Here is a 13357-nt window from a genome sequence, read left to right as displayed (position 1 = left end):
ATAACGCAATCTAAAGAGTGGCAGCCAATGCGATAAGATGAGACCGGCTTTGCCCTAAAGCTTTTTTTCAAATGGTAGAATATCCTCACATAACCAATGCTCAAAAAAACTTGTCAGCAAAAAGAAAAAAAAATGCCAAAATAGAAAGACGAGGAACATGAATCCCACGATGCAGTTTGATCTACTTTCCATCAGCAGGAACAATCTGAAAACCCGTTTTAGGTGAGCATCGGTGAACTTTCGCTCGCGTCTCCTAGCTACTTTTGTATTCCATTGCTTTCGAACTAAAATTAATTATATTCTCAGCACAACTGAGGACACGCGCATAGAAAACAGTGAGACTCCGTGCCCCCGGTACAAGGCTGTCAAGGTCACGATGCAGCTCTGCCCCTTTCCGCTATGGATATGTGGGTCATCCATTGCTTTCTGCCCCACCTTAAGCGAGGAGGATATAAGGTTTCAAAATGAGTTGAAAACCGCCTTAGTAAAACATGCGTAAGCTGTGATACACCTTCCTTTTCTTGATCTTTTGTTCTCGGTCACTTTGAGACGGGTACTGCTAGGGCACTGCCAGCGCCGCAGATTTGGTATAAAAAGGAGACCGTGTGGTAGTGAAATCATCAGTTGAAGCTTCAGCAGCCGAACAAGACCATGGTAAGAAGCACCAGCTTGTTTCTACTGACAGTCTTACCCCAGTACGGGAGAGTCTCAAAGAGACCTCGCTTACATCGAAGCGGAAGCCAAAAGTGGGATGGTGCAAAAAAGTGACAGCTTTCTTGATCCGGGCGCACTGATTAAGCACAACTTGAATACATCGAAGCTACGCTCAATTCGGCTGCACGCAGTGTCATAGAGCTAGTGTAGGTAAAGCGTAAGCTCAGAGTAAATAACGTCGATCATTAGAAAATGTTCCAAGACGACTAATGCTTTGCGGCAGCCGGTATATACTGGATGCAGCAATTCTCTATTCATGAAAGTGTACAAGGGTATACAGAATCAATGCAATGTTAGCTCTGAAACACCAAGATTTCAGATATTGCCCTAGTAAAGAAAGTGTCTTGTTCTGACACAAGAGTGTGATGTTAAAACAACATTGTTTTCTTTGTCCAGATCCGTGCCTGCATTGTCCTGGCTCTGGCCACCAGCGCCTTCGCTGGCTACACTGGCAGCTTCGGCTATGGTCTCGGCCTTTCCAACTACGGCCTTGGCCATGGCATCGGCTACTCTGGTCTTGGTCTCGGCTACAGTTTCGCCCCAGCTGCCAGCTACGCCATTGCTGCCCCAGCTGTTGCCCGCACCGTGACCGCCGTTCACGCTGCCCCAGCCGTTGCCACCACTGTTGCCCACGCCGCTCCAGTCGCCACCTACGCTGCTGCTCCAGCCGTGACCACTGTTGCCCACGCCGCTCCAGTCGCCACCTACGCTGCTGCTCCAGCCGTGGCCACCACTGTTGCCCACGCTGCTCCAGTCGCCACCTACGCTGCTGCTCCAGCCGTGACCACTGTTGCCCACGCCGCTCCAGTCGCTACCTACGCTGCTGCCCCAGCTGTGGCCACCACTGTTGCCCACGCTGCTCCAGTCGCCACCTACGCCACTGCTCCAGCTCTGACCACCGTTGCCCACGCTGCCCCAGTCGCCACCTACGCTGCCGCCCCAGCTGTCGCTACCACTGTTGCCCACGCTGCCCCAGTCGCTACCTACGCTGCTGCCCCAGCTGTGTCCACTGTTGCCCACGCCGCTCCAGTAGCCACCTACGCCGCTGCTCCAGTCGCCACTGTTGCCCACGCCGCCCCAGCTGTGGCCACCACTACCGTCCACCACGCTGTTGCCACCCCAGCCATTGCTTCCTACCACGCTGCTCCAGTCTACAGCTACGGTATTGGCTCCCTTGGCTACGGCTCTGGCCACTACGGTTTCGGCACCGGTCTCCTCGGCTACGGCCTGAACTACGGTTACGGTCTCGGCAGCGCCTACGACTACACTGCTCTCCTCCGCAGGAAGAAGTGTAAGTGCTTCATACACATTCACTCTGTTCCTTCAGATAGACAGATAGATGGATGGATCGATGAAAAACTTTATTGGAGCCCTGAAGGATTCCGCCCCCATTTTATAGGGGTAGGATCGCGGGCCGCTCCCTTGTAAGGACGGGGGGGGGAGGGGGGGGCTAGCCTTACTGCCACATCGTGGGCCTTCTGGACAGATGTTCATGCAAAATATGAAAGCTCGTGCTCAGTGAAAACAAAAGACGTAACATGTCTTGTTGATTTTCTATAAGACCTCGTTTGTCTCGCAAATCAAATTACCTGCTTCTCTTATTATGTGTAATTTGTAACATTAAATTTACAAAATGCTGCTTTCTGATGATGACCTGGGAGCAGTGGGAACACTGTGCCGCGTAATTACGAAATGACCAAAATAAGATAATAACCAGTATATTGAACTACAATATATTGAATGAGATATCGTAAGAGCAGTGTGCTAATTTATATTGTTTTGTTTATTTTTTTCAGAAATCTCCTTCGTTGGAAACAACATAGTCATCAAAAATTAGAAGACTTAACCAATTTAGGCACCGTCTCCTTTTGTTCCGTTTCACCATGGCACAAGAGAAAGACGACAATAAATTTAACCAATTTTGAATTTGCAAAATGCTGTCTACTGTCTTTCTTCATTGACATGACCACTTTACTTTCGTCGTTTTAGAGCAGCAACATTGGTTAGTTAACGCAGTTATGACCAATTTCAACTATCGCTCCGATTAAAGCTTAGTTGCTTTAGAACAATCTTACAGTTATTCACGAGGCTGCATCGACCTGAACCATAAGCCTAATATTATCATGAATACACTGACTCGTCTAACGGCTTCAAACGTTATGACAAGTCCTGGCTATGAACAAGGATGGCGGGCTCGATTACCTGCGGGATATCGATTATATGAGTTGCCAAAGCGTGTTGTTACTGAGATATCAACAGTCTATCATTGTTTATTGAAGCTATCTGAAAGGTCCGTCAGTAATATACGCAATATGACAAAGCTAATATTGAACATGGCTGTGCCCTAAAGGAGACAAAAGACACATATTAGGTCGACGTTCATTGCTGAAATCGTGGTCCAGAAAGCTCGTAGCACTACTTTTGTTCCAAGAAAGTGCTTATTTCAGAATAATATGATGTTTTAGTGGTCCGAATCTCGTTAGCGCATTTCGAATCACCTTCTGAAAGCGGGCTTTCCGGCGTCTCTGTTTCGATGCCCAACGTTGCCCATCTTCACTGCGCGGCCGCCGACACTAGCAGCAGCAGAGCGAATATAGCGGGAGCCACAGCAGCAATAATCGCCATTGAACATTTTTCTGCTTGCTTGGTTCAACTTAAACCCGCTAGATAGTCCCACATATTCAGACTAACCTGACGAAAAAAGAACTAGTTCAACCACTCGCATCGCTCGTCACAGTGACGCCAGGTGGTTGTTTTTTTAATGAATCAAACAGAAATTGACAAGCAGCCTGTCATTGCGCGTTTTAACACACAGGAGGTTCTTTCTTTATTGCAGCTGGTTTAGCTTCCAGTGATTAATTGTAGTCGAATGCTGTCACCTCATCGAGATCGTTTCAGAAATGTCCCATTGGTGGCGCGTGCGGTGTCTGACTTTTAACTTAATTCCTCAACTTGTAGAGCACTCTTTGATAATATTGACGTTTCAGAGATTCATAAAGAATGATTTTTGCCTCTGACGTAAATTGTTACTGGCGTAATGTATCTGCCTTTAGTGTCCCTTAAACACTAATTATAGACACCTTGAATTTTAGGTAAAGGTGCGCACATCAAAACGTGTAACGGTTAATATCCGGTTTGGAGACAGTCAATACTATGTGTCGCGAAACAACCCAAATTATTAAATGGTTACGTACACGCTTAAATGCTAAAATGCCTACGTAATGCCGAAACGCTTACGCATCAGAGGATAAATTTTATGCAAGTGAACAAATACAACAACGGTCAAACCAAGACAGCAAGACGTACTGGTTGTGAGAGCCAAGGCAACAGACCATTGCGACGCGAAAAGCTACAGGTGGGCAAGCAGTGTGCGATCAGCCTTACAGGCTGTCACTGTCACTCAGCTGAGAACACTCCTCTAATTATAAAGGGGCGTGGTCAATTCTTTTAGGATGCAGGTGGTAACAATGAAACGAGCATGATTTGACCTATGTCGAGGTTATTTCATCTTCAGAAAGAAACTCAGGGGGAAACGAAGTGTTATTTAAGTGCCATGTAACGCTTACCAAGGGTATAGTTGCTAACTTGGTGTAGAAAAATATCAACAAGTATCTCTTATAAAAGCTTTTAGTGTGTCTCTTATCGACTGGCCTCCTAAACTTAGGTGTTCATCTAGTTGAGACGCGTGAAGTGTGGCCATCGGAACTTCGATTTCAAATTAACTGAGCCTGTGTGTCTTTCAAGCACTAGTTTCCGGATACATCAGCGCTGCAGCTCCACCGACGTAGAAGTCTTGCCAAAACACCGTGACATCTCGCAACCCATCGTAGAAGACTCGCCGCTTCCGTCCATATCACGTATGCTTTCATGTATTTATACTTTCAAACTTTCACAGCTTACGCTAGTATAGGTGTTCGCTCGATTCATGTCCGCTCTTAAGGTTGATGTACTGTCTGTGTTAATATTGACGCGTGTGTACATGTGGACAAAACCGACAATGAGGAGATTTAGTGGGATTCCCGTAGTGGGCCTCTGGCTATTCGATGACGAAAAAGGCGATCTTTCTAAAATGATTGATTTAAATTATTGTTCCTGTCTGTCCTGTTCGCGTCTACGTATCGCGCTCTTATTTCATATGATCTTGCTGGTTAGTTGTTGAGAACAAACTTGTCCCAATAGTTCAGGTTCTTGCAGTGGTTGAATACTTCCCCGCAATTAGGTATAGAGGAGAACCTTTTCACGCTGATAGGATGGAAGCAATAACAACGTGGACAGAATATCAACACCTAAAATTTCCGTACAAGTCGCATTGGAGCCAATTTCGACAATCGGAAGTTACAATCACCAGATTTTGATGCCGTGTTCTCACATTAAACTTATACTTTCACAAGGTTGACCCCTCTGCCAATTCTGTGGAGGATCAGAAATTATTGTGCATTACTTTTTGTCATGTTGAAGATTATCTAATATTTGAAATAGACTTATGATTACTCCGCGCATTCAAAAATAGGCCTGATCTTAACTGAATAAATTGTTTTAAGCTTCGGTGCCTCAGGCTTGGGATACTGCCACAAATATGTGTTTGATATCATGTGTAATTTTATTAGAACTACCCAACGAGTAGCATTTGAACCTGGTATTTAAAAGTCTTCGATATATCAATAAAGTCAAATCTCACTTTTTTCTTCAAAATTGTTCCTAACAGGTTAATGCGGGTAAGGTCAATAGCATAGTACTTGTAATGTTATTTATTATATTACTTATTATTGCCATTTCATTGTTTTGTTTCTTTTAATCACCTATAATTCTTAAATACCATTTCAAATTCTCAACGTTGCTTCTTGGCCAATGGCCCAAAGTGGGTGTTTGTCATGTATGGTAGGAAAAACAAAAGAACAAACAAACAAGCAAACAAACAAAAAGAAGCATGCTATTTTCGCTCTCTCAAGCTGAACGTGCGTTTTGTTCGCGTTGCCGTGTGACGCTGGTGAAGGTGGTGGGTGTAATGTCTACATGTGGGGACGCGTCAATATCACCTATTGGTTGTTATTTCTTAATAACACAGTACTGTAAGCTCATTGATCGATTTGTATGTTTGTTAGTTTGCTTGAAGTGCACTTCCTAGGAACCATGTATGAAAATACCGCTAAATAAAGCTTGTTTTGTTTTCCAAACACGTCTGTGATCATTTAGCTGTGCCTGATTCCGCGCGGATCGACCTAACCTGCTGCCGTTCTTGTTGCCAACATCGGGCTTGCATCAGGCTGTGATCGTACTTTATAAAGCCGTCGTCGTAAATCCACCTCATAAATATCCATTTGAACATTTTGCAGTAGTGGGCAAGTAAGCCTCAACTTTCGAACCGACTAGACACGTAATACAACACAGACAGTCAGCATATTCACGTACACATCTGAGAAGCTCATCACCTCTGCAGAGGCAGCTCAATGTTCCTGGATTAAAGCACTCTGGTACCATGGTATTGTTACGTCACTATTCTGACTTATGTTAGTCTATTGTTAAAAACTTGATTGGATCTCACATTACCGAACGTTAACAGATTATTAACCCATAGTCTTGTCATACGTAGCCTTGTTATGTGAACACCGAATAAGCCTCGCCCTCTGCATCGCCCTTAAAAGTTGATGCTGGCTTACAGGTTTTCGTCTCTGACGGTACACTGCTCCACGGGGCCCGCTGTTCTGAAGGCATGGTCCCCAGTAACGCAGCTCAGCGAGGCCACACTTCCTCTGGAAGACCGGTGTTTATCGGTCGCGTCAACTATATATACCACGGCACGGTTTGTGGCAGGATTCAACTTTCGCTCAAGTCGCTGTTTTTGTCTCTTACGCTGGCTGTGAGCACCGATTCATGGACTACGAAGTCCTCGTCTGTGGAACGGCTTCAGAACGACGAGGAACATGCACACATGGCACCAACTACACATTTTCGAGTCTTCGAGTTCACGGATGAACAACTGCACAGGCTTAATACCCTGTCACGATTTGCGCATAAAGAAAGGGTTTCGCAACTACCGACGGCCTAACGACGGCTGGCTGTTGGCTAAGTTTGTCTTGTGTGCATGGGTAGTCAGGATGATCGGGAGTAAGATGGCTGTGAAGCGAGCGTGCACAAATAGTGGGCGGCAAAAATAGACTAACTATGAACCAGTGTGTTGACTGTGTTTTATGTTAGAACTTAGACAAACGGGTGCCACTTCCGTATTTTTAATTAAGGATTCTATTGTATTTGCAAAAAACTTATTATGCCCTGTAAGATGTACTCGATTGAATTTGGTCATGGTGAATGAAGTGAAAAGTCAAGTTTTTCATATCTACAATGTACTTCTTTGTAGCTGGAGTGATATCTCTGTGCCAAACTGCATTCAAGTGTGAAAACACATGATGTTTCCGGTTTTTTTGAGGACCCATCGATAGGCCTTGCATGCGAAGTGATGCTTTCACACGCACCTTCAGTGTGACGGAGATCATTTCATCTATGCTTCAGCCGCGTTTATTCCCAAGACTCACGTGCTTTTGCTCTCACACATAGAACATGCAATCCATAATAGGATTCTGTACATGTGGACGTAGACTTTATACGCAACCGGACGGCGACGCCAAAAACTTGTCCAGAGTGTTCATAGAATCAATATCGCGATAAAAATTGTCAATGAAATCTTTGAAAAAAGACTGTCAGCCTAGATTGAAGCAACGTATAAACCCAGGTGCAGGGCACGAACAGAAAAAAAAATTGGACAGCTAGAATTGTCTTGTATATTTCATTTGTAATTTATCGCATTTTTGAATGAACTTTAATACCAATCTATGTTACCGGCTCCTTTTTTAATTTCTACAAATTTGGGAGCAATGAACCGTACGGGTCGTCGGTGCACGCTGCCTACGTAGAGCGTGTTACGGGGACAGGAAAGCAGAGGTGCCTGACTTACGTTCATGGCAGCTGCTCTGTTCAAGCGGTTGAATGATTGCTGCTGCCCGGCAAAACAAAAAAAAAAAAAGAAGAAAGAAACCGATCCTGCGTCGCTCGTAAAATTTAAATTGGTGTTTCCAATCCCCTATTCCCCTCAACACACGCACACACGTCCTTTATTGTTATTCTCACTCATTACTCGTTAATGCTCATTGCAGCATATCTAAGGAAAGCGAGATTATGCATATGTATATACGCCTATGTGACAAATGGAAGTAGGATGATTTATCATTTGTCACTGGGTCAGTGACCTTCGCAATGTGAACCTGGCTGTCATAATACGTCATTGCTGAACTCAAGTGAACTTTCCTGTTTCTTTGTATCACATTCAGGTAGCATATTCTGACGTACAGCGTTGTCAGTCTACCGGTGTCACATTGCATCATGCACATATGTTAGTGTAATATAAGCTAAACGATATACACACAGAGGACTCAAGAGGACGTGTGTTACTACACTGCTGTGTCAGTTTTGTCGGTAGCTTTGACTGTTTTCCGTAATATTGCACCTATACCACCAAGGTACGTGTTGGAGCCATTCCACGAAACTGCACGCTCCCGTAAGGTAAGCTTGCTTAGTTCGTGTGGGGGCTTTTCTTTCAGGTTTTGATAAGGTCGGTAATTACTACTGAACAAGTTAAGCCGTGAACATATTGGACATCAATATATTTCCGACATACGTGAACGTTAAAGGCACAATACCTGCATTTAGGTACTGATTGGACTACAAATATCTCCGTTTATCTCAAGAGCATGTCTGTAACTTAGCATCTCATAGTTCAAGCATTCCTGATGAAAGAACACTATGAACGTAACACGGCGAATAGTCAGATGTCCTGGCCCCGATGAATGAAATACCCCAAATGAGTGGTGACATCAAGTGTCAATGCTATAACAAGTCTCTTGTGGGTTTCCTCTGGATTCAATGACACTCCATACGAATAGTCAGACACAGCAAACGTTTATATTATATATTAATTCACTTCAAAAGTGTACCTAAATTCTCAATTTCCTGACCAAAGGGCATCGCAAGAGCGTCCAGCATCAGGGCTGCCAGATATCCGAAGAGAAGAACAGCCGCAAAATAACCAAAGTAGCCATAACAGTGACCAAGCGGCAGCCGTTATTTTTTTTTTATTTTGGAGCCAGAAAATAGAAGCCAAACATGATTTTAGTTTAATTTAAGTATCACCACATTGTGACGCTTAAAAATGCAATAATATACAACACAATTATGTTTATCGCGACAAAATGGAGTAAAAAAAAAAGATCGGGTGACTTACTTCCTGGAGGAGATTACTACTGCACCGACAGTAAAGAGTATACGTAATCAAGTTCACTTTTGCCAGCATGTCCCGCGGCACTGTTAATGCAGAGGGAGCAAAGCACTTCGTATTTCGCAGTAACTTTAGCGCAGTTTTCTTACCATGCTATTCTAGAGCTTGTAACATCTTTCAGACATAGTCGAAATTTGATCCTGATCGCAACAACTACGTGCAACAATCCATTCCTTAACTAGGTGTTTGTGAGAGGCACAGCAGAGAAGGCTCGCTCCACTTTTGCGGTAGATTTGCAGAAAACAGCTTCATTGCCCTGTTTCCAATGTCTTACAAAAAATTGACTTGCAATGTCTTGCCCTGTCTGCAAAGTCTTGCATCGGTGGTGTTGTCAGTGGTGCAATGTCTTGCACCACTGACAACACCACCGATTCTGGTAGCACATTTTCTGCCACTAAGGCTCCTTCACGCTGTGTCATTAAGATTTTCAAAGTGTAAGCATGGTCAAATTTTAATGGTAACGAAAATTTGAAAGAAAATTGTCGAAAACGTATTGCCAAGGGCATCAACGCCAGCTTACGATTGAAGTGGGAGGAGGGAACAAATAACCAGAGCTAAAAACTCAATATAATTTTTTTTCGAATAGCCGTAATTTTATATATCTCAAAGCTAAGTATAAATTTACGGTTTATCTGACACCTGGCTAAACTGTTGATTGCCTCAATTTTCGGTCGGGTGCCATAAATGGGGGAGGGTGGGGAGGAGCGTGTGCAGGCAACCGCTATTAGATCTTGTGTTTAGCTCGGTGCATTGTCGGGTCAACGAGGCATCGCTCACTTTTTCGTGCGTGTCGTCCTTAGTTTATTTATTTGCCTATGTGCTGTTTGCAGGCATGGCATTTGAAAGCTGAACTAGCTCACAGATTATGCAGATAGCCGCTCCTATGACTGCCGACTGCCTTCGCTGGCGCACGGCCGGCGGGCCCTCGCCTTGCGTGACAGTGATTGCGACGCACTAAGCAACGAGGCGCAGTGCTCTACGTTTGCCAAACCGATATTCTCAAGGCTGGTGTTCCAATACAGTGGTTTTGCATGACAGAACAACATGAGTTTTCGAACGATTATTGTATTGTTCTCCTGAGCAGTTATACCACAATTACAACTGTGAAGTTTTCGGTGCATGTATATTGCAAGTACTTCATTTGGCTAACAAAAAATTTTGCTTCTTCAATCTTTCTTGTTGGTCTTTCTTTTCTCTCACGCACGCAATTAGCCAACCATAAGGCACAATGAAATAGCATATTTATAGCGCCAAGTAAGTAAGCAATAATGGAAAAAAAAAACGGCAGCATATCCCCGGGGTGAACGACGGAGAGTGGGGCGAAGCATCCATCCATCCATTCGTTCTTGCTTCCGTCCGTCCATGCGTCCGTCTGTGCGACCATCCGTGCGTCCACACGCCCGTCAGTGCGTGCGTCTGTTCGTGCATCCGCACGTCCATCCGTGCGTGTTTCCCTGCGTTCATCCATGCATCCGCCCCTGCATCCATCCATGCGTCCATCCGTCCGTGCGGCCATCCGTGCGTTCGTCCATGCATCTGTCTGTGTGTCCGTTCTATCTAGTCAACACTCCAAGTACCACCATCTCACATCTTCTCATCATTTATTCCGCATATAGACGCACCGCCATCCAGCGGACATTCAAAGGACTAAACGAGAGGTGCCACACGCACACTTTCTTATGGCTTGCGCTTCGTGTCTACTTCCCAGCTTTAACCACCTCGTGTTCATGGTATATACTAGATCACTGTATTCATGACATTGCGGCCCAACGTTCGCTATACCTTTCTAACGCCAAGGAGGTTGCACCCAGCGAGTATAACGTAGCAACCCTTTCTTGTCAGATCGTGCTTAATGTACATGCCAGTGGCTGCTAATTGGGAATGAGAGAAAGGAGCATTTGGCTTTTAGTTAACGCGCACGCTGGGAATTTTTTTATTGTTCAACAACGCACAGGAGAAATCTCCTACCAGCACCACCTTGCAAGTCAAAATGTAAGATATGTTACGCACTACGACGAGGAACGAACGAGTGCCACTTTAAGGAGCTTCGCCCCGAAAACATACGCACGCAGAATCACAAAAATGCATTTAATTATCAAGAACATAACATTCAAAAAATTAAACCACTGTCCATCTCGTTATTGCATACATACGAGAACAGCGTCCAGCCACATGCAGAAATTCACACTGAATAGGAGTATAAATAGGCTTGACATGTGATTTTTATGCACCCTTTGGAGCCGTCGGTAAACATGACGGGAAAGGGCCAACAACCGTGCTATGTGCATATATATGTATTGACGCTAACGCTAGGTCTATTGGGCTGATGACGTACGCACATACATAGATTTTCGTGCACGCTGTTCACCTACGCTAAGCTACTAAGGCCTCGAGAATTTCCTTTATTGTAAAGTCATGTCACTACATCTGAAAAATGGCAGGAAGGGGAAGATGGAAGCTTGCGATGAAAAATTCCGGAAACGGGAGTTGTGTGCCCCGGTATTTCAACAAGTGAGTTCTTCTTCTAGCCTTGAAAAAGACGTCCACTGGTGCAAATGTCGGCTGATGCATGCAATCCCTGCGTGCGAATTTTTTTTCGTCATATTCTATTCGGGGCAGCCACAGCTATGCCCGTAAGCTCACTCTCATCTTGGCTGCCTCTACACAGAATCCGGGGCTGTCATGCACGTGCATTTTCACCAAATAGATAGTGCTAAAGCTAATTCTTTCTCGGCTGGCACTTTTCACCAATTAATCACGTAAAGCCAGCAGAGTAAACTCTCGTACGCCACGTGCACGTGTGCTGACATAACCAGCGCTCTTGTGTCACAACGCAGCTGGCTTCACCGCGAGGACTATCACGTTGTTCTTTCGTATTAACCGTTGCGAAGCGGCTGTCGGAGGAGAAACGCAACGAGTTAAACTGCACCCGGAAGACATGAAATATCCCCCTAGGATGTAGCCGTGGAAATGCTCAATTTACACGTCCACTTTGAATCATGTGGGCCATAAATCATACTGCGAATGCGGAAGATAGCGGCAACATCCGAGCAAGCTCCGAAGGGGTGCGTTCGATTTCGACACCACTGCTGCCGGTTCTCGTTATAGTGTCGCTAGGAAACTTTCTGAGGGCTGAGCTTGACTCAGATATAAATGCGACAGTTGAGCCTCGTTGGTATCAAGTTTTGCACTGTGACCCTGCGAGCACAGCAATCACCTCCTTAGACTGAAGGTCCCTTTCCACTTGAGTCGTTAAGGGACGCTGCTGCATCGCACTGACAGTTACTGAGAGAGCAAGCAGGCGCTTCACTAGCAAGAAAGGCAAAAGGCCCAAGGCCGGTAGTTTTATTCACTACATTGTTTCAGCACGAACATTGGGTGAGTGCATTCTATCACTTCTGCAAATGAAAAATATTGATACATCTTGTTAGGCTATTGCTGTGCTACCTTGAGTTTGCATTAGTTTAGAAAGACAAAAGATAGAGCACTTGGTAAGGATTGACCATTAAAAAAGGTAAGGTGACTGTCGGAGCGATGCTACCTTATGGCACGGATCATTTTATAAGCAGCAAAGCGTCTATCGTGAAAATTTGAGCAAGTGCGAAGTCAACTGAATATATTTATTGAAGATGTATCTCGGACATTGCGCATCCCATGACCTGTTTTCTCCTGCCTTACAGTGGAACACCTGCACTACATGATTGTAGATGTCTGGCGAATGGTACCTGCGTCAGACGCGCACTTTTTAAAAGGTCATCAAGAGGAAATGCCAAAGTCTATCGACTCGATTAAATTGTCGCGCCGCTACACGGCTGTATTCAACGAGTAGGTAGTTTAACCGCTTCATTACAAGGTGCTCTGGCATAATCAATCACAATCGTCAATAACGTCTGCAGCTTCGTACAGGCGCGCGTATTGCCTCACGAACGTGTACTGCGTCCCCCTCTTATTCAGGAGGACAAATGGCATAGCGGTTACTTCGCAACTGTAGCTCCACATAACTGTAAGACAGTCTAAAATGACCAATGTTACGCACACAGACGCCCCTTTATTTGCGGCTCCATTTAGTTGCGCGCCGAGAAGAGGAGTGCGGCAGGCGAATGAGAAGGAAATGCGATCGGGTACAGATTACGCTATTGCGTTGCATTCTCGAAAACCTGTCTCTCGCATCCTTTAAAGTTTCTTGCTTTAGAGTGAAAGTTTTTAGGGCCGAAGCTCCTTATGGCGTGGCTTGTGCGTCCCTCGTAGTACGTAACCACCAGTGGCACATACCCGAAATAGCGGTCCTTACGATTTTGACCTCCAAGGTGGTTCCGG

General features: G+C 45.0%; 2 protein-coding genes across 4 annotated transcripts in view; both read left to right on the top strand.

Moving 5' to 3' along the window:
- Nucleotides 1–515: 515 nt before the first annotated feature.
- Nucleotides 516–2649, top strand: LOC119172220 (uncharacterized). Of its 2 annotated transcripts, XM_075893339.1 has the most exons (4): nucleotides 516–654; nucleotides 1111–1364; nucleotides 1419–2005; nucleotides 2511–2649. In XM_075893339.1, coding segments are annotated over exons 1-4 (846 nt in total). In that variant the 5' UTR covers nucleotides 516–651; the 3' UTR covers nucleotides 2513–2649. The 2 variants fall into 2 exon arrangements, with proteins under 2 accessions (XP_075749454.1, XP_037279149.2); XM_037423252.2 differs by having other exon boundaries at nucleotides 1111–2005.
- Nucleotides 2650–8107: 5458 nt separating this feature from the next.
- LOC119171433 (uncharacterized) overlaps nucleotides 8108–13357 on the top strand; it is a 33748-nt gene continuing 28498 nt past the window's right edge. The window contains exon 1 of one of the 2 annotated variants that reach the window (XM_037422251.2): nucleotides 8108–8268. The gene's annotated coding sequence lies outside the window, so the exon portion shown is untranslated. Of the gene's footprint in view, nucleotides 8269–12244; nucleotides 12419–13357 lie in introns of those variants that run through there. The other variant, XM_075891930.1, reaches the window with a different exon arrangement.

The sequence above is a fragment of the Rhipicephalus microplus genome, chromosome 4 (genome assembly GCF_043290135.1).
Source record: "Rhipicephalus microplus isolate Deutch F79 chromosome 4, USDA_Rmic, whole genome shotgun sequence".
Lineage (NCBI taxonomy): Eukaryota > Metazoa > Arthropoda > Arachnida > Ixodida > Ixodidae > Rhipicephalus > Rhipicephalus microplus.
The sequence above is the reverse complement of the archived record's forward strand: the minus strand, read 5'-3'. Positions and strand labels throughout refer to the sequence as shown.